Genomic DNA, 22,610 nt, shown 5'->3' with positions numbered 1-22,610 from the left:
GGAAAGATTATAGGCTTTTTAACTCTAGCTAATGAAAACTGATTATATAAGCACTCAGGTGGCTTTTTGCTTTTCACCTTAGTTCTGCGAATCAGTGCTTAGAGCTGCTAATAGTTTGCGGTTCTTGAGCTCTGGATTTTGGAAGACATAACCAGCTGAGTCCCAATCTGATTCTAGGGCTCAAGCTTGCAAGATGCAGGTCTTATATGGAAATGGCCTCTTGAAAAACCACTGTGGAAGCTGGTGGAAGCTAAAGGCGTGTATGTGTAGCTCGGCATCTGGTGTGTTCAGTTGCATAGACACATCCATGGCTTTTTCATCAGGACTAAGGGATTTGAATTACAGTGTACCAGATAAAGTGATTATTGATATTCTTTCGTTATAGAAGAATTCTAGCTTTGGTTGGCTGAGCTGATCTTTGTTTTCTCTCTCTAAAGCTTAATCAGGACTGCTGGTCTTCTGACTGAAACATTATACAGCATGCTGCTGCCTGCTGTATGCCTCTGCACAAGTGACTGCATCTGATTGAGGATGGAATTGTGATCTAAATGGATACAGAGCTTGCAATTTGATACAGTGATTTGAGGCTGGCAAAATTAACTCTTCATATCTATATGAAGATTTGAAATGTTTAATGATAGATTTTATGATGTGAAACAAATGTATACCTATTATAAATACCCAGATCTGCAATTTAGTGGTATTTTGTACTGCATTATTGTTGTTTTTTACTGCTAATGCAGTTTTTTCAAGTATTGAATGCAGGAGCTCTGTACTGTTTTTCTCATAGCAATGCAAGCTGAGCTGGAGAACGAGGGGGAAAAAAACTTGAATGGAGCTGTTCACAGCTAAGTTTAAATGTGAATTCAATTTTCAAGACAAGAAAAATGAAAAAGGGGTTTGGGCATGCTGACTGCTTACAGTTTGTGACTGTACCTTTTTTGCCAGACCAGTAATGTCAGGTTTCACAGAGTTTGGGCACTTGGTTGCATTACATTCCTGTATACTTAAATGGATTAAGATAAAAAATCTGACTTGAAAAGGATATTCTAAAACTGCCTGTGCCTGTGGTTTTGAATCCTGATGCTTTGAACAAAGGAGGGATTGATTTAATGGGATTAATGCTTAATCCAAATGAGGCAATGTACACACATGCCTTGAATGCTTTGGAGAATGACTACAAATATCATTTATTAGGTTTGGTTAGAAAGATATGGAGAGGTGATCTTTATGTTAGAAAGTGATGGCACATGAGTGCTTTAAACTAAAGGAGGTTGCAGAGGCAAAGTTGTGTTCAACTTAACTTTTCCTGGATTATTTTCAGATATTTTTAGGGCTTTTTAAAGTGTATTTGAGGTAAGGTTGTTTTCTGTCTCAGGTATGGTATTACCTTATCTGGGAAGTGTTTATCATGTTTGTTGTTTGGTTGGTTGGTTTTGGCTTGCAGATTTTGTGTGTCACAGTATCTTGTTACTTATATGAAGACATTATGGCTTTGCTCATATTTGCTGTGACTCTGGGGCCCCTCTGATTGCAGAGACATTGTAAAAACAAATAACCCCATGTGTTTCATTGAAAAAAAAAAGTTAGTTACAGATGTAAAATTTAAAGTTTTTCCGTCCATCTTATTAATAAAAGCATCGTATGCTTAAAATCAATTTGATTTCTCCTATTAAATAATCTATACCCTCACAATGGGTTTTCAAAACACTGTGTCCCGTCTAACTGTGTGAAAAGTCTGCCATATGCATCAGACAGTGTTGCAAAGGGTTTGAGGAAATCAGTGATTGCCATCTTTATAAGCATAGCGATTCTAAGGTCAAATGTTGAGCCCTAATAATTATTAGACCAGCTCAACAATTCTTATCCGTTTTTTTCCGTCTCTCCATGTCCCCCCAACCTGCAATCTTTTTATTTGCCTTTTTGTTTTGTTTCTTAAGGCTTGCTGTTCTCAAGTTTTCATCTACAAGCGGGACCAGAAACTTTAGGTGAAAACTAAAATTCTTGCCTAATCATGGGATTTGATTAAGCTCGTGGCTTTAGAAAAAGGCCAAATATCACAGCACTAATGAAAAAAATTCAGAAATTGCTAATGATGTGACTGACTCATGCTGCTAAATGGAGCAGATTTTGAAACATAGCTCTAGGCTTCAATTCTTTCAGCTCATTCTCAGTTGATTCTGTTTTACACTGAGCTCAGTGAAGCTGTTCTCAGAGGAGGGTGCAATACGACATGGATTCACTGTTGGAGACTAGAGGCTTTAATCAACTCAGTACCACACAGGTTATCTAATACCTAAGGAATATTTTAGATATTTTGCACAGAAAAAGTAAAAAAAAAAGAAAAAAGCGGAAAACAGAAATATGATTTTCAGGTTATTTTCTGGCTGTATTATTATTATTGTTGTTTTTATTATTATTATTTAAAGGAAGGCTGTTGGAGACTGGCTCAAAGGCAAGGAGTAATTACTGTTACTTGAGGTTTTGAGACATCTTGTTTCTTTTGGAATCCAGCTATGCTATATCTGGGATAGTAAACAAACAATGTAAAGGAACATTTCTATGTACTAGAATTTATGGTCTGTGCTGTTGAATTGATAGAAGAGTTTCTTGGCAGTGAGTTGGCCAAAGCTGAACAGTGATATCCCGGACTGCTCCCAGGTATTGCTCTGGAGGAGGGCCTGGCCAGGGATGGTTTCCTGCAGGCAGTTTGCATGTGTTCACATTTTAGTGTTCCCTCATATTCATTATTGGAGGTCAGGATAGCTTACTAATATGGATGTAGGAAGTTCTAAGCCAGTTGGTTTGAGGTGAGTGAACAACCCTAGACATATTCTGTTTATTGGTGTAGATAAGCCTATAACATTGCCTTTGAGAACCATCAGTGTTTAAGCCTGTAAAGTGAGTTTCTATGGTGTTAGGTGTAGTTAGGTGTACGTTGTTGCACCTACTCAAAAAGCAGTTACTCTTTCAAGTAATAGTGTCTTACTATCTCTCCTCTCCTCTCCTCTCCTCTCCTCTCCTCTCCTCTCCTCTCCTCTCCTCTCCTCTCCTCTCCTCTCCTCTCCTCTCCTCTCCTCTCCTCTCCTCTCCTCTCCTCTTTCATAAAGAAAGTGTTGATATCCAGTTATTTTCCGAAGAGTTGCATCTTAAGAGGAGTGCAGGATGTAAAACTGTTTTTACAGTTCCTGTCTCTCTTAAACCCTAACATAAAAATTATGAGTACTGTGGTAATTAACAGGAAAAACATGAATAGATTTATTACATGAATCTTCCTATTCCATAAGCTCTGTCCTCTGTTATGCTTCATTGTTTTATTGGTCATACAAATGTACATTTGATTTGGAAACTGTCTTCATTCGCTTCAGTCTTCTTCAAAAGTCACTGTGCCACTACCAATTCTTTTAATTCTGCAATTGTAGAGGGTTTTGTTCTCTTTTTAAAAGTTCTGGACTCGTTCTGGAATATTGACCCTAAGTTCTTTTTGAGAATATCCAGTGCCTGATTTCATCAGGTAGGTATGGATACGCATGGTTCAGATCTTGAAAAGAAGGAAGTCAATGTCAGTATTCTGGTCAACACTCTACTTTCAGTAAAAAACACTCATTTTCAAAGTGGTGTGCAAATTGCTGCAGAGAGCATCATGACTAATATATTTGCCCACTGTCACGGTGGGCATGGTGTCGAATTTAGTTTGCTACTCTGGAAGGCCAGCTTTACATTAGAAATGTTCATAGATGTAATGAGGTTGGTAGATTTGTGAATCTTTGAGTCTTATCCATATCTTTTCTTTTTTTTTTAATTTGAAAAGGATATGCATACATATTTTTGCTGATATTTCCAAATTAGTATAAAATAGTAAGTCAGAAATCTTACTTTGGACAGCAGTTTTGAAAGCAGTTTCACTGAACTGAAGACCCACTAATCTTACAGTAAAATGATGCCCTTGCATAGCATGCCCAGCTGCAATAAACATTTCCTAATTTTCTCTTATTATGATTAGCATTTAGCTTTTTCTTCTTCTTTCTTTTCAGCACTACAGATTTTGTTTGTGAGTTGTGAAACTGATCTCCCACCGAATAGTGGGAAATTGTAGTGTGCATTCAGCTGAGCTCTTTTAGGTTGTGCCTGACATTATCACTAGTGAAATGTTGGAGTTAATAAAATGTAAGCATTATTGGTAGATGACAAGAATAACCCAGGCTTGAGATCCAGGTAACCAGAAAATCAAGCAATCTGCAATACTCAATCTGGTTTTGTATGACACTTAGAACATGTAAATGCAGATATACTGGTAGTTTTTGGTGGTGCTGAGGTATTTGTTATCATTTGACTTTTAGTAGAAGTAATTGCAAAATAATCCAAGTTCTAGTTATGCTTTTGAAGCCCAAATTACCTAATTTGGGTACACTGTTGAAATAAATGAAAAGAGATTTTCTTGTAGCAGTTAAGAATCTACATGAAAAAACTATTTCTCTTTAAATAACTCTACTAAACTTGCTAAATGATCTTCAGATAAAGGTTTTCTTTATTCTTTTTACTTAGTGAAATGGAACATGTTTTTAAGTAACGGTCACAGGGCCAATGAAGAGATAGTCTGTTTCAATAATATCACAATCATTTGATGTTCTATTTTCTGTTGAAATTACTGGACTGTGGTGTTCATGAGCAATATTGTAGTTAGTTTACTAAGACAAGAAAGGGGAGAAATTCATCCATAATTCTGTCTTCAACTACATGCATTTCTGACATTAAGTTCAGAGAAAAAGAAATGATTTAACCTAGCCTCTGAAGGAAAGTAAAACAAAACACTCTTTTACATTCTCCATTGAACATCAAGGAGCTCTTTAAAAGAAAACAAATTTTAAAACCAAAACTTTGATAGACTGGCATGAGTTGTGTCAAATTAGATGGACAGCATATGCAAAATGGAAAAATAGGTACATGACTATTTTGTAGAGTACACCAAAACATCAGACCAAGATGCATCAGTTTATAGAAATCTTGAGGTAAACATAATTGTTTTCTTTCCTTTCTGTCATTTGATTCTCCCTTCCCACTTCTAACATCATAGAATGAGTGTACTGCCAGATAATATTGTCCCTTGGCAGTGAAAATGCTTTTCACTTATCAAGGAATTGCCTCTGCAGGCTGTTTCTACCCTCTGCTCATTATAGAGCTTTGCCACTTTTAGATCAACATGCCCTGAAATAGACAAGTTATACTGAATGATATGAAAAGCACAATAAAGTGAAACACTTGCATAAAACCTGTCATTTATAGAAAGTCTGTCTTTCCACTTACTGTTCAGACAAAGGTAACCAAGAAATGGATAGAACAAAATCAAGCCAGCCTTGATTTAATGTTTGCCATGCATATGCATTAGCATTTTAAGCTTAGATGGCTTGGCCAAAGAGAACATTTCAAATTGAGATCTGCAAAGAGAACCTAAACAAACACGCTGGTCAGGAAGCTGGGAGCTGCTGACCTGGTGCACACATAGGCTTAGTGGAGCAGTTCCTTTGCCTATGATTTGTTCTGAGGGAAATGAAAAAAGGATGTGCTTATCTGATATGCATGTATCCTTTTGTGTTATACTTTTATTATAATTTTCATTGTGCTATCATAAATCCAGAACAAATAGCTAATGTGTGCATAAAACCAGGCATTAGCAAGTTGTGCCAAAAAGATAACAGCATTGAAAGATGGGTTTTTCACTTAAAAATAAGCATACAAGAGGTTGTTTGGTGTGTGTGTGTGTTTAATTAAACAAGATGAATCAGGAAGGCAGACTCTGAAGTATAGATGGAACAAATGGATGCTCAGCTGTGTAGATAAAAAAAAAAAAAAAAAGATACTCAACCATAATGTCAGATTCTTCCCTTTATTCCCAGAAGAAATAAGGTCACTCCAGTCATTCTGTGTTTTCTGAACAGATACATCCTAAGCTGTTGGCCAGAACTCTGCCCTCCGGAGTGATGGTCCTTGTTATACTACCAGAGCACTCTCAGAGGAAAAATTCATTTCCAGGAAAGCAGAATGGTGCTTCTGGCAAAAATAATGAATGATAAACTAGGATTTGGAAGGAAACAAGGGTTATGGGTCTTGGCTTTTTCACCAGATACAAGATGAGAGACATTCAGGGGCTGCATGAAAAGAAGTGAGCTTTTATTTGGGCTGCTTGTTAGAAAGCGTATGGATCACATAAATATGAATTCGTTACCACCTTTTTACTTAATTTTTATTTTATTCTATTTATTTATCTATTTTATTGATTAGATACTATTGTGTATGCTTCGTGGTCCTTTCCAGAGTTGATGAACAAGAGAAGGCATCCCTGGAGTCTATGGAGCACTGTGGAAGTAGCAGACACAGTAATCCATGTCTACTAGTCCAAAAGTAGTTTTGGGTAAGGGAAGAAGAATGGAGTAGTAAAGAAATGTTTCTAATGTGAATGGATGGAGAAAAGTTTACTGCCCAAAGTCTTTAAGACCAATACTTTACCTTACTAATAGAAAAATGAATAACTAGCATTATCTTGTAGTTTTGCTTGTTTGTTTTATTTCTGTAAATAATACCCATGATAACCTGCTAGTTCATAAACTTGGGTGTAAGTAGCATTGTCCCATTCATTCAAATATTATTAATAATTAACTCTATTCTTAAAAGCACTTTTTTGCATATTTCAGGATTAAAAGACTATAACAGTTCAATAGAGAGGTTGACAATATTTAACAAAAATCTGTGTACTAGAAGTTTTCAGGAACTTGTAAATGGAGAGCAAGTGTGTCAATCATTTACCATATGCATTGTGTTATGTAAAAATCTAAATCTTATTCTTATGTATATCTTACAATGTAGAGGACTTTATATATGCCATAAAACGATTTTTTATGCTCAGTTGTACTCTTGTACTCAAGCTTCTTTATGACACGCTTTTTCCTTAATGTATATACAAGTGTACAAAATGTTTGAGTTGCTTTTAAAGGATTACTTTCTATTAATGTTGCGTTTTCTTAATGTAATAATTTGTGAAGTTACAGTGTCTTATTACTGGTTTTTTTTGCCATGTTTTCATTTGTTTTGTTTTGTTTTTGTATGGCTGTAGCAAGTATTTTTCAACAAATTAGACTAAAGATCAGGAGGATCAATAAATCTGTTGTATGTAGAAAGTAGATTTAAATTACATTTTTTTAAAAACTCTACATCTGGTTTTAAATCCTATTCTGCTTGCTCCTATCTAAAAATCTGACATTGAAAAAATACATCTGCACGGGTGTATTTTGTGAAACAGAGCATAATTTAAAGATTGTTGTAGGATTTCTTACAGCAGCTTCATGAATCGCTTCTTCATGTAAGGTTAACGTAGTTTGCTGGAGTTGCAGGATACCTGGAATAGCAATTAAACCCATGACGTGTGGACTGAACTCTTATTCCAAAATTGACATTTTATTGAATTTTGATGGGCATATTACAAAAACACATCCCATAAAGGTTTCAATCAAGTGTTTCCATTGAAGTTAAGGAATAAAGACTGCACACATTAGAAAGCAGAGGCTATTTTCACTTCAGACACAAATCAAACCTTGCTGAATTTCCATTGCTAATTTTACAGACTTTCCAGTTCCTTTTTTCTTAATAGAAGGGAGAAGTGTTCATCTGTTTGCAGTCTAAAGACAACCTGGAACTAGCTGGCATTCTGTGACAAACCTGTATTGATCATTTTTCATCCCAAACTTAAGAAGCGGATAAATTTCATTATCTTTCTGATGGCTAACTGATGAATATCCTCCTTCTTTACCAATGAAGATCAGGATGCTCATTTAGCTCTCTAATTTGAGTGATCCAGATTGGAGATTTTGTGTGTAAGTGGGAACACTAATATTTGAGGCTCTGGTAATCTGGGTAGGCTGCAGCTTCTGGTGGATAAGAGAAGTCAGCGCGGGGAGCAGGGTAAGTGGAGCAGGTGGGCAGTGCTCTGCTGGCAGTGGCTCCCAGTTTGTGCTGTGGTGTTGCTTCCTGAGTGTTTTCCTAGTAAGTATTTGTCAGAGACCTCAAAGGTTACAGTCATTGACTAGCATTTAAATACCCTGTAGCTCTTTTCAGCACATTCTGAGACTGTACTAAACATAAAGTACGAAAATTGATCTCATTGTAGAGCATTAATGCTCTCCAAAAGAGGTCAGGACTGTTTGGTGGGAACTTTCTCTTTTGCTGAACCTAGGCTGCGTTCTGTGGTGACTTTTCAGCTGTACTGAAACGATTCTGTTTATATACACACACCACGAGACAAGTATTTAGAGTCATTAGAGCACTTGTTAGTCCTCTTCCCCTCGGATCTAATTAATGCTTTGTAGATAGTGTATGCTCCCTTTGGGACAGCTCAAACCTTAGTCCCTCAGGGCATTTGCACTCATTTCCCATTCTCCTTTGAAAACCCTCAGTACTCATATTCCTATCCTTGAAGCTGGTGGTTTTGTTTGGTGTGTTTGTGAAGAGTTCAATCAGATTGTCACCTTATGAATTCGGTAATTTATTTATGATCGTATCAGGGATTTGAGAGTTTAACTTTTGCTTTGTTTTCTGAAGCGTGTACTGGTGTGATTCTTTTTGTGGCAGATATTGTAAAGCCCTTTTATCTACAGTTATGTTTATTTTGATAACCGAATTTGTAGGCATTGGAAGCACACATGTGGAAACGGTTTATATTTTGAAAGTTACCTAATTAACTCCAGTATTTAAAAGCTGCACTTGGTTTTGGTGTTGCATAATAGAGTTTTGATTGCTTTTGCTGCCACTTGCCGTGAGAATACTGAATTTGCTGCAGTTCACTTTCTTCTTAAAGAGAGTTTCTTTAACAGCTCTCTGATACATTCTCTTACATATCTTGCAACTAAATAATTTCAGAGTGGCCAAAGCAGAAGTCCAGATTATTTATTGACTGCAAGCCTCTAGCATTTGCACACCCTTGTGTTATTCTTTCTGTGCTATGATACACCCAGCCTGAGCCCATAGCTAGTTTTTCCTTCCTTACCATGTTTAAATTGTCTTTTGCTTTCACAGAAGAAATCCCAAATAGCTTTTTACTTCCCATTTGCTGTAGTCTCATGTCACTTGCTCAACAAAATTGGGTGTGGAGACTTTGTTGTTTGCTGCTGCCTAGAGGCATGTTTCTGTTTTTTGGAACTGTTTGTGTTTTCTGTTTCCTTTAAAAGCTGCTTGCCCAGCTCCTTTCACTACTTGCCCCAGCATCCATGTTCTATATCACAGATTTCTTCCTGTCCATTTCTCTCAGGGAATGCTTATGTGTACTCCTACAGGGTGCTTTTTATACACAGCATCTCACATGCATGTGTTTTGCTTCTACTGTTTTTTATATGGCAACTTGCTTTATTTGATTGGATATCATTCTCTCTGGGAAAACTATTTAAATAGGCATGTATTCAATCAGCATGTTAAACAAAAGGAAGTGGATTGTTACTGGCATCTGTGTATTGTTTCATGTGGGGAATTTTATACCAATGATATAATTGATTAATATTTTCTCTTGCAGGTTTAACAGATGAAAAAGTGAAGGCCTATCTTTCTCTTCATCCCCAGGTACTGGATGAGTTTGTGTCAGAAAGTGTAAGTGCAGAAACTGTTGAAAAATGGCTAAAAAGGAAAAATAACAGACAGGAAGGTAAGTTTGCAATTATTTGTGTTATTTGCAGTTAATATTTAGCTTTGAACAGCTTAGCTCTTATTTTTAGATTTAAAAAAGAAATCTGTTTTGGTAGAAACTTGGCTGTTGTAATTTTTACATATAGGCTCCACCGTTTTTTGAAAGGCAAAAGAAGTTAATTTTTTTTTTTTTTTCAATCTTTTCAGCCTTTAAGCATTTCTTGTTGGAATGTACTGGTATTCATTTGTGAGGTTCAGTTTAGTATTTGTAACTCAAAATCGGTATCAAACTAAAGTGCAGTATCTGTAACATTACTGTGTGTTTTAAGAACATAATATGGGCTTCCTGCATCTGAATTTGGCAAGTTTTGAATAAAATTATGTTGTACTTGAAGAATGTAAACCTCAGTAACGCACAGCACCATCACAGAAGTTCCTGTTTGCAACACATTTTAAGTCAGTTTTAGACAGGAACATTGACACACAGACTACAAAACAGTCTGTTGAATTCTGGGGGGGGGGGTTCCTTGGATTGAGGTATAATCCGTCACTTAAACCCTTGTTTAAAATGCAATTTATAGTTGGGGTAAGGGATCTTGATGCTAAAATTGAATGAATGATTTGGATTGCATTTCAGCTTCAGGAATCCTATATTGTTAAGTGGATTCCAGTTGCTTAAGTTTCCTTTGTTGTTGTTGTTTTTTAGTTTTGTTTCACTTTATTTTTTCTTTGTGATGCTTGTGCAAGGTGGGGAAGGGAAATGACCTGAAAATACATTTCTGTGAAAGTGCTCGTGAACATGCTCATGAAAATTTTTGAGCCAACTACAAAAGCAAAGTAACCGTTGACCATTAATTTAGCACAGTTTGAACATGAATAACTGCAACGGTTATTTTGCCCACTGTTTTCTTAAAGTTTGAAACTACTGCTTTGTGACTAATTCTCCAAAAACTGTTAACTTAAAATCATTGAGAAATAGTTATGCTGTCACCTAAATTCAACTTGGTATCTGGTGTCAGGTGGGTCTTTCTGTCTTCCCTGATAGAAAGCACCTTCCCTGGTGCTGACAGTAATCATTAAGGTGTCTGTATTTATTACAGTAAAGGCAGTTGTACAGATGTGGCTTTCTTAGTGTTGGATTTTAGATGAAAATAAGCAGAATTACACTTGCCAAGTCAAAAGAATAATTTGAATGCATTTCCTTTTTAGAATGCAATAGATACTGATTAGTCTTATCTGTGGATTTCTTTTAGGAAGATAGTCTGTAGCCACATAAAACGTTACTGATAGCAAAATATCTTAATTTGTCAGAATGCAACATTTCTAGAAAAAGAAAAAGAAAAAGAAAAAAAAAAAAAGCTTGCTGGATCTTTTACCCAGTTTGCATTATGTCTGTACCAATTCTACTACCAGACTAATGGTGGCAGTGACAAATAAGAAGAGCACTGATTCTTTTGGTGTCAGCAAAGATCTGTGATGAATTCAAGTGAATATGTACCTTAAGTCACTTTACAATAGGGTTATAATTTTTCCCCCATCCCTCTTGCTTTAGAGATTTTTCAGAATGCTTTCAGATTTTTACACCAGGTAATCCGATACAGACAGAAAAATAAACCCTGTTTTTATAAAAAAGTTGCCAGGCAGGCAAAATGCTCTTTTGAGATCTTTGGCATAGTGTCTGTGCTCTTATATGTTGGTGACACAGAACGGTCGTTAACTTATATGCAGAAATTGTGTCCTGCCTGCTTTACAGGCAACCAGCTGTGTATGCTTCTCAGCCAGAAGTCAGTGGGCCTGCAGTCAGGGTAATTTATCTGAATTTCATTAGCGTGAATGTAAACTGAAATGTCTGATTTGGACTTAAATGAACTAAAATTTTTCTGTGACTGAAATTCACTGAATTAGTTACTTCAGATGTATTTCCTTTTTGTTGAACTCAAAGTACTGAAAAGGGATGAGATCAGTGAATATTGCAATACTTAATGTATGACAAAAATTTACATTCCAAAACACCATAAATTGTGTCATCTCAGTGCACCAGGTAAATCTTACATCTATCACAGTAAATGCTAGCTTGAAAGTGGCCCATGACAACAGTGATCTACCCGGGATTATGGATTTTATTTATTTATTTATAGTTTACTGTAGTAAACCTGCACAGACAGCACAGGGACAGAACACTGTTGATACTAATGCTTGGCTATTCACTGAAAATCTTTGGACCCTGTCTGTTTTCTACCAATGAAATGCATACTTAAAACACATCCAGGTCTTGTATTGTTGCATACGGCATTTCCAAACAATCCTACTAGTAATAAACTAACACTCAAGTTTTAAATTGTGTGTGTCCAGATCATGACTTACACAGAAGACTTGCTGAAATTGGAGCACAAAGTGGACTGCGATTGATGCAAAATATATATTATTTTTATTTTATTTTAAAGCAACACAGACAAGTAAGAGGTTGTCTTGATTAAAGAAACAGATTTGGACTTTGTTTTAATTCTGCTTCAATATAGTTTACATATTAGCTATGAAATAAGATTGTTTACAAATTAATCCCACTACTTGTAGTCTGTGCTTCATGCACTATAGTCTCAGGTGATATTTTATGAAGTTTATAGATCAGAAAAAACATTTTCATATAGACACAGTAGTAACAGTAGAAAGTGCCTTGGCTTGTATACAAGATGTATACATCTTTCCTGGTGTGCTGGCATAAGTTATAACATTAAGTTACATGACGTTAATTTAAAGATTAAAGGTATGTTTGGGTAAGAAGAGATTTTTTTTTTCCCCAATGGACTTTAAGAGTATCTGCAAGGAGTTTCTTTCTTTTCCAGATGCTTAGATATAGTACTTGCAAAACTCACAAGATGTCTTCCATTTGTCCTCTTCCATGTCATTCAAGCACAAGTAACAAGGTGACTGTAATAAGAGCTGTAAGATTATGCAAGTTTTAGGCCCACAGGTTTCCCACAAATTTCTCACAAAATATTTACTGACTCCAACCTTAAATATATTATTCAAAGCTTCACTGCAACAACAATAAAAAGATCCTAAACACACTGATTGTAATCCCGATGAGCTTCTTTTACAATGATAATAGTAAATTTAACAGGTGTCTTTCATACTGTTAATGGCCTTTCTGTATAGAAAAAAAGGGCAAACTGTACTGACACAAATAATTTCTACATGGAGAACTATATCATATCTTGCTCTGTGGGAGCCGAGGTATCACTTCTCTAAGCAGGTGGTCCTAATGTTTTTAAGGTGGTGGGTATCAGACACAGAAGAAAAGAATGATACTGTTACTGGCAGCTGAAGGGACACCGCTTCTGTCCCATTTTCCTTTTTCTCAGCAAATAAAAAGAGTATTGAACATCTCTGAACAAACCACAATATTTAGAATGGTTTCCTTGGATGTTGATCTATATAGAGAAGATATTCCAGATATGTTGGGTTTGTGATTAAATTTGGTATTCCCTTGTCAGATAACGCTTTTGTTAAGGTTTCAAAACAATTGCAGTGAGTAGTAGTTTGGATTCAGATGTTCTTAATTTTATCAAAAAAATAATCTTTGTTTTTGAATGTTCTTGTTCTTCTTGTCTAAGCCAAAGGTATAGCTGTTCTGAAAAATTATGTAATTCTTACAAGTGTAGAGAAGAGAGAGAACAAAACAACTATTTTAAAAGAAAATTATTGTACTGATTCCAAATTAGTTCAAAAGTGACTATCAACATTATCATTGTCAAATATGTGTCAAAGAATGTGAACAAAGGATTTTTATAACTCATGCATGAAGATAATTATAAATACTTGCTCACAGTGGTGGAAGAATATAATAAACCTAGGAACCTTTTGACTTAGCCCAGTCTGTGTTATTCTGGACAAACTTGATCAGGGATTGTTGCCAACAGACTTTATGCGGAAGACATTGTAAATATCAGTTGAATATAAAACCTGGAATTTCATTAATGATCTTATTTATTAATATGTTCATTAGTTAAGTTTCAGAAATGGTTGGTAATGTCTGCAATTTGACTATAGTAAAGTATTTCCAATATAGAAGGAGAAAGGATCGCATTTGTTTGCTTGTCTTTGTGCTATGTCACTTAATTTTACATTTCTAATCTTTTTGATGAGCGTATTCTAAGAAAAAACATAATGAACTCCACAATTGTTTCTGTTGGTAGGACATTAAACTCTGATGCAGACTGAAGTTTCCACAGTAATTTATTTGGGTTTCTAAAATTACCGCATTGCATAGGAATCTGTGGCTTCAGATTAGTCTCATTCACAGACACTCCTGAAGTGTCACTGGGCTTCTCCATGAGGCTAAGTGAAAACATCCCGGGGCACTGTATCTTCTGCCTGAGTGTCCAGATATCTGTTGGGAGGAGTGCATTTGTGGAAGAGAAAAATAAAGATTATGGGAAGCTGTCATTTAGAAATATCCTTTGCTTTGTTGCTTTTCTTACACTCATGTCTGCTATTCATCTTCTTTTCCGCCATGTTTCCATACAGCAACATCCACAAAGTTTTGTCCTGCCAGTTCTAGACTTTTCTTTCTGGTCTGTACTTTTGTTTTCTTGGCCACTTCTTCCTCTCCCTACTCCAGGGACTGGTTCATCAAAGCACATGGGTGTGTGCTTAATTATTGCTGGATCTGGACATGTCAACAACTTTGTACACTGTTTTCATCCAAGAACACTTGCCAAAAACATGTAAAGCTATGTATAAGGGGAACTTAAGGTGCTTTCATACCATACAAATGCTGTTCTTACGTAATTCTTGAATACATTTTTTTAAATGGAAACATTTTATACAAAATGGTACATTCAGTACACTGTGTGACTGATTATACACAGTCATAAGTTGCTGTGTATTAAGTGCAGTTGACTTACTGCATTTAAAGAAATACAATGTTTCAGAATTAACTTGTTTAAAAAAGAAAAGGAAAAATGTAAAGAAACTAGAAAAGTCATTGCTTAATATGATGTTACTGTGATGTTATTGTAATGCTCATTCAGGATGTGTAGTCCTTAAGAAGACATCACATAATTTTTTCCTGGACTTTGAAAAAAAAAACACGATTGATTGTCTTAGAGTAAGTCTAAAGTATTGACATCCTAATACTAGTATTTCCAATTACAGACCTTGTAATGTGTGACTATGCCATAACCTGCTGTATGTTCAAGCAATAATAGAGAATATTGTGTAATGTGACCAAAATAATGCTTCTTTAGAAACCCTAGCTTTAGCATTTTCTTACATAAGTTTTATAAACAGAAACATTAAATGACTTTTTAAGTAATTTTAGATATTTTCTTTTTATAAACTCTTGATTTTTACTTTTATGCTTTCCTGTATCTGTTAATTTACTGTCAGTGTTAAATGTGCTGTTCAACAGATATTCTTTTGCTAATATGATGCAAACGATTAAATCAGTGTAATCGGTTGTTTCAGTTAAAGGCATTTATCAACATTCAAAGTTTTCTTTTTTTATTATTTATCTATCTGTCATTATACAATAAATCAGAGTGTATTCATTGCTACTTTTATGTAATTACTATAAGCAGACTGTCTGACTGCAGTATAAATAGAATTCTTCATTAGTCATTTAAATGCATAATTTTTTGGTGGAGTCTTATTGCTGTGTGGGTTCTTGTGAAGCAAATATGACAAATGTGTGGGTACAGAATGCAGATTAAGCCCTGATGCCATTCTTCCCTAAGCTCAGCCATTTTGATTTTCACCCTTTTCCTCTTCCTATCTACCATGTGTTCCAGAAGTGCGCAAAGGTTGCAGTGAGATTTGGTGCACTGTATAGCTTTTAGTTTGGTAAAAGACTGGAAATAGTTATCTCTGCGTACATTCACCCTAATAATTTTGAAAACCACTGTAGCCTCATTTTGGTAGAAAATTGACTAGGCTTCCAGAGGAAAGATGTCTGCATAAAACCCTCACCTGAATGTTGTTCCTCTGGGTCTTCCCAGGAGACCCAGAGATCTTTGAAAGCTATCAAAGATATTGCCTATGAGCTAACTGAGCATAGAGAGAATAGAGCTCTCTATGTACTCCATTCTAATAGAGCGTAGGTTAGGTAAACCTGTTTCTTTTTCTTATTGTATGGTCTGTGCTAAGCTGAAGGTTTCAGGGACTGAAATGATTCTGTGCCTGAGCTAGTTTGTTTAAGCTTGATGCCTTCTCTTTGTCTAAAGCCCTCAGGTCTTTTTTTTTTTTTTTTTTTCTGTACTAGAGAAGGATTTGGAGGAGTAGGATCTGTGGCCTCATCATACCCAGACTTTGAGACAATGTGCAGAGAGAGAATTTCTTTACTAGTCTTTAACACTAATACTAAAAGAGAAAGCTGCAACATAAAAACATTAAAAGCAAAATCCCCCCAAAACTGTCATCTGAAATAGAAAGAAAATAATTTCTTTTCTGATGATGCACTTTCAGATTTTAAGGTATCAGCATGATGTGCTTTAAATTTTATGGCAGTCATCTCTCTGTTACATTAAAAAAAGAGCCTGTGCTGAATTTGCTAATTTTTTACAACTTTGCAGTTCCATGCTAACTAATCAGAAATAACTTTTCTGTAGTATAACACAGTAGTTGTAGCATACTGAATGAAGGATACTTGGAAGCTGGAGGGTGTCACTGTTGTGATACTCCACAGCTTGCTGTGATTCTGACATCTTCCCAACCTAGGTAAAAGGAAATATCATGGCAGCATCTTAATGATCTCCTTGATTTATAATTAGTCTGTCTTAATATTTCATTGATGCTGCAAACATGCTGTTTCATTCTGATGCAGCCCTGCTGCGTTTATGTTTATGTGATATCCAAGCAGACATGAATACTTGCCAAAACGCACAAGTGAATGTGGGAATGATTTGGGTAGTGTGTCACTTGCAGCATGGACACAAACCTAGTAGCTCTTAGTGCTTCTTATTACCAAGCACCACTATTTACACATTTTGGTGCATCTGTTAGAAGCATTTCTGTAGAAGACGGAAAGGATCCATCCTCCAGTCCCCTTCAATGCAAGCGGCATAATCGCTTTCCCTGTTCTTACTCTTCTGTTAGAGTCTGCTAACGGCTGGTTGGAGAGGAGGCATTGAGCTAGGTGATCCTGGTGGTCTGAACCAGTATGACTGTTATGCTAACGGGTGCTACTTTTCTGGGAGAATAACCAGACTCGTAGCAGTTGTCTTGAGCTTTGCAAGATTGATACTGTGAATGTTTTTCTTGGGAAAATTGCAATAATATCTGGAGACTTGACTGCGTAGATCCTGTTTGTTTGTGTATTTTGTTCTTACTTCTGTAGAGATAAAATTGATCTGTAGATTTTTGTATGAAGTAGTTTACGGGTTGCCATTTTTCATGTCAGTCATAGTGCCTAGGAAGTCTATGTTAGTATATTAGTGCTTCAGAGGTAGACAGACAAAGTGATGGCATATCTTAGAGTTGTGGAAGAAACCTACATGGGAATGTCATTTTAGTTCAGATGACGAAAGTGACATACATTTGTCACAGATAAGGAATAATTTTGGAGCTGATTCTTGAGGAGATGGTTGTATTGTGCCACTGCTTTTAAAAATCATTTTATCAGAGTCAGTTCCCCAGTCGGTATAATTGTCTGAGGTGAAATTGCTTCTTTCCCATGCGTACAGTTCAGCATATTATTTATTTATATTTTATTGTTTTCCCTGAATTAAACAAAACAGAGCCACCTTAGAAATTGCTTCATTTTAGCTGTGAAATTGTTGAGGTGGAGTTGTGAAAAAGCTTATGTTGCCAGGTTGTTCCTTTGGGCAGAGAAAAGATGAGTGGAAAGGATATATAGGTCAGGAATTGCTTGTATATACTTATAATACAGGAATACCGAACAGTGGCCTTTTGGTAGAAAATATGGTGTGAGGTCTTGAGTGATGATCATTTTTGTTCAGAATGTATCTTGACGTTGAAGCAGTTACTGATTTCATTCTTTTTTTTCTGAATGGCTGTCATTAACAAATTCCAAACAAATGCAGAAGTAAACCTGGCACATTAGTTGAATATGTTTCTGGATTATTTTCTTATAATTTGTAACAATTCTTGTTTAAATTTTTGCTTTGTTTTGTTTTCATTTATGAGTGGGTTACGTGAAGGAGGTGATTTTTTTCTGGAAATCTTGTGCATATGTAGAATTGTTTGGATGGTCAGAGATTTGCAGAAGGTAATCCTCTAATGATGAAATGTTTGGCCTTAGGGAGCAGACGTCACTGTTTGGTCTGAGTCCTCTCTTGAGCTAATTATGCTAATCACATTATATCTAGACCAATTATTCTCACCATGTACTTACACTGATTTTTGTTGTGTCTATGTTTGACTTGAATTAAGAGGTTTTATGGCTGATAATGTTTCTTTTTTTTTTTTTGTCTATTGAAAATTAGTGTTTCTCCTTATAAGCCTTGCATCACTGAATCATTTTCTTGCCCATATGAATGAACTATAATAGAAACTAAGTCTGTGATTTTGACATGTCACAACCTTTTAGGTACATTAGGGCATGGAACTTCTTTTAGTATCTTAGTGAGAAAGAAGTTTCCCAGATTTCTTATCATTTCTCATCAGTTCACCTTTTGAACCTTTCCAGGTGATCAACGTCTTCTTTAAAGTGTGAACAGTGTAAGAGAGAGAATGTTGCAATAATGCATTCATTAGCAATATAAAACCATGTCCCTCCTTTTCAAGACAGTATTCCTTATTGTTGTCTGGCTTTGCTGCTCTTTATTTTCAGATCATTTCTCTCCTTTACACAGGATCTTTGGTTTTAGAGTAAAAAAAAAAAGCAAGCAAGCAAAAATATTCAGTCTCTCACTGTTTAATGGAGAAGCTCCATTCTGATCACATGGGTGGAGAATGTATACACACATAGCCAACACTTTTTAATAATGGTGATTTATGATGATGTAAGCTAACCTGTTTTACCTGCATTAAATAGGAGTAGGAACATTCCCATGGTCTGTAAGCTGAGAAAGCAATAAGAGCAAGAGAAGAATAGTCATTAACTTTATGGGACCATAACTTTTAAATCCAAGTACACAAGTATTAACCTGGAAAATGTTGGGTAGACAAGGCCTGTAATCACACATTGACCAACGAGGATATAAAGAACAAACTGTGAAATAGCTATATATGTTAGCATTGCTTGTTCTGTCCATTAAATGAGATTTGCATCTCTGGTGAAAAGACAGCATGTGATCATGCAGTTTAATAGTCTGTTGTGCTACATGTGCACAAAGAAAGGATGAGTAACATATTTCTTCATGGATATTCTGTATACCAATAGTGAAAATTCATTTCAGCAAAGTTCTTGATACCCCATCCATTTATATTTTATGTCTAAAAAAACCTGCTATCTCCTTAATCTTCCAGGAAGCACAGATAGGCCACAGGATGAAGGAAAACTCATCTTTTTTTCTGTGGATATGGCTAGCAGATTTAGATGGTTATGCTGTACTCTGAGAATAGATGATTTTATATTTCCGTGGGTGGAATTGAATAAAGATATTTGTCTTAAATGCACACTATCTGTTAGTGAAGATTTTTAGCAGTAGGCTTCTGGTCTCTAGTCTTAAGACTTTGGACTCATTGCAAAGATAGAAGGGTAAAGCACAAACATCAGTATATCCCCAGTATGGGATCTCCATTTGTCATCTTGTTGTGGTTTAGTGCAGTTGCTCCAAAGAGATTATTTTTCATGATGAGCTATAGACATTCACTTTATTTGTCCAAGTGATCATTGGCAGGTAAGTACTTTCAAGAGCCAACATTGTCTAAAACAAACTTCTTCATAGTAGTACTTCTTCATAAATCCCAGTAACTAACTTTAAATTAGACTATGATAAAATAGTTCTGTTTTTTTTTTAATTATTATTTCATAAAATGGCTTGGGTTGAAAAGGACCTTAAAGATCACCTAATTCCACCACCTGCAAATATTTCCTTTATATTTTATGAATGAATGTTGAATTGCATTCCTGCTTAAGTCTGGAAGAGGAAGACCGAAGTATGACTTCATTCCCATTGTTTTACTGCTATGCATTCCCTAACTTGTTTCTTCAGGTGACAATACTTGGTTATATATGTTACAGGGAGGAGACATGTTGCATATAAATGAACGTGGCTACCTCTGTTTAGCTGCCATAAGATTTTGTTGAAGGAAAACTTATGTCACAAATATTAGTCAAATCCTTTGAAGATATTACTAAGCACATGGATGAAAATTGCTTGGTTCAAAGTGAGTATTCATGTTTTAGAAAAAAAAAAACGAACAACAAACACCTAAGCTTTGAGATGACTTTTCTTGAAGACAGTCAAAGATATAGGTATTAGAGAAAAAGTCCTCCTATGGATTACTAAATTGCTAAAAACTAGGGAATAAAATATATGAATGCCTAGACAGTTTTCATAGTGCATGAAGTAATCAGTCATCTGAGAGGGATTTCCATTGTCTTAAGCTCCTCAGGAAAAAAAAAAAGGGGGATGCATATTAGGATGGTAAAGTTTCAGACAGTGAAAATTAAAACCAGATGTATAGAGTCTCAAAAGAATCTCATAAAGCTGAGTAACTGAAAAACAAAGTAGTGGATAAATATCAGTTTTGACTGATCTTTGCCTTGGAGGCCAAGTTGCATGACACAAGATACAGCTACAAGGCTAAACTGCTTTTCTCTTCCAAACAGGATGCTGCATCTACCTTCTAGAATGGTCCTGGGCATGTACTAGTCCTCTGAACTGAGCCCATAAGTTGTTGTGGGAAAGGGCAAATTGACATGGTCCAAGTCATGCCAAGGGTGCAAACAGTTAACCTAGCCTTATTTTCTCTGTTACCTTATGCCTAGCCTGAACTAGCTAATGCAGCTCAAGAAGAGGTGCTGGGAATATATTGGAAAAAATCAACCCTATTAGTGCTTTTGCAACAGATAGACAGTTCAGCCAAATATAGCCAGACAGGAAACATCATTAAGTCATTGTGGAAATTTGTGATTAGCTTGAATTTCAGATGCTCTGTACAGGTAATGCCACCGTCTCAACATATACAGAAAGACAAAGATGACCAGATGGATAGAATTCTACAAACTTTATTCTTGAAAGTCAGAAAAGCAAACAAGAAAGGGATTATTCTTTTAATTTACATCTTTTTACTGATCTAATATGCAATGAGCTGATGGTTCTATCATCGCACTCAAGGGGGGCAATGAACTGTTTGACTAACAGCATGTGAGGATGGTAATAACCACTTAACTTGATTTGCCAATGGAGATTGTGCTTGGATAACAGCACACTGAGTTTAATTATGTTTAATTATTTTAATCAGTTAGACAATTTGAGTGAAGCAAGTGATTATCGATTATGGAGCAGAAGGAGACTAGAGATCGTAATCTCCTCTGTGTGTGCGAGAGAGAGATCTTTCTTTCCTGTTGAACATTTAAAACTCAGTAGAAAGCACATTTTAGAGAAACATATAATGGGTTATGAAACTGGTGCCAACTGGTGTTGACTTGATAACAGGTATGAATTTTATTTGAAAGACTTATCTTTTGGGTATCCGGCTGAAAATGAATTAGGTGTTTTAAGAGTAACATTTTATCAACATTTAGGTCTGTTGAGCTAAATATATGATATTTGAGGATGCACATTTAATACCTGAAGATTTTAATGCTCACTTGTAGAGGGCTTTTTTGTTGTGGTGTATGGAAGTTAGCAAGGTCTGAATTCTTTGCAATAGCTAGTGCATCTAGGTCAATTCAGCCACAAAAAATCACCCTTGTTTCTGATAACACTATTAGCTCTTTGTAGAGCCCGCCTTACTTGTTATCTTTATACTCTCATGATTTTTATGATGCTGCTACCAAACAGGGAGATTTTTCAATCTACAAAAGACCTAAACAGTAGCAGAAGCTTTACAATTATTGGTGTCACAAAGAAGACAATTAAGAATTGACTATTTACCTTCTTCATGACAGAAGAACTGAAGGGCACCCAGCAAAATGATTTGGCCACAGATTTGAAACAACAGGACATCCATTTCCACACAACACATGCCTAAATTGTGAACTCATTAGCATAAGATATTGCAGATGTTAAAAATGTAAATGGGTTCAAAAAGTGATTAGACACATTCCAAGGAAGAAATATTTCATCAAGAGCTGTTACATACTATGATCCTGATGCAGCCTCCAGCTGAGAAAATTCATAAGCCTCTGATTGCTCTGAGGACATACCAGAGTAAGCTTACTCTGTGCGTCTTTAGTCTGTGTACTCTCTCTTTTCTTGTAGAATAATTTCTTCATACTCTTTCTGTAATGAGCTGTTGGTAGCCATTGTCAAAGACAGCAAACACGGATGGAAGGACTTCTAGTTCAACAGAGTAGGGCCAGTCTTCTCTATCATTGTTTCTGCTTCTTCTCCGGGAGATATATATATATATATATATATATGCTATCAATTGTTAATATTCTGAGTCAAGTTGACTTATTAACACATTGGAATATACTGAAAAAGAAATTGTGTTTAATATTATGACACGTTGCTTATGGATCATTTTAGATAGGCTGCAAAAGGACTTTTCGATTGTAATACCAAGGCATCTTTCAAATCCTTTGGAGAAAGCACCTTACCCAGACTCACGTTGCTTTCTGCAATATTGAGCACAATTATTTTATGCTCTATTCCAAACTGCTTTATACAAATTTACCCATAAGTGAAGTTCTGTCTTGCAGAAGGAAAGAGCAATTTTATCTGTATCCTACTGAAATCACTGAGTAACACTGAGCAATAGAATTACATTCTTATTTTTTTTAATGCAACCATAGAATGTTTTATGGGCTTATTTCATTGTCCAGCTAACAGAAGGAAGCTACTTTACTAGTTGTTTGGTCCTCCCTCCGA

The 22,610-nt window shown here is 35.8% G+C and overlaps 1 protein-coding gene across 5 annotated transcripts in view; it reads left to right on the top strand.

The window, feature by feature from the left end:
* PDE10A (phosphodiesterase 10A) overlaps positions 1-22,610 on the top strand; it is a 187,103-nt gene that overhangs the window by 66,299 nt on the left and 98,194 nt on the right. For all 5 annotated transcript variants that reach the window (XM_035538405.2, XM_035538406.2, XM_035538403.2 and 2 more), the window contains exon 2: positions 9,554-9,682. In XM_035538405.2, the coding sequence (XP_035394298.1) occupies positions 9,554-9,682 (129 nt within the window). The remainder of the gene's footprint in view (positions 1-9,553; positions 9,683-22,610) is intronic.

This window comes from Cygnus atratus, chromosome 3, assembly GCF_013377495.2.
Source record: "Cygnus atratus isolate AKBS03 ecotype Queensland, Australia chromosome 3, CAtr_DNAZoo_HiC_assembly, whole genome shotgun sequence".
In the NCBI taxonomy this organism is placed as follows: Eukaryota; Metazoa; Chordata; class Aves; order Anseriformes; family Anatidae; genus Cygnus; species Cygnus atratus.
This window is presented reverse-complemented; position numbering and strand designations above follow the sequence as displayed.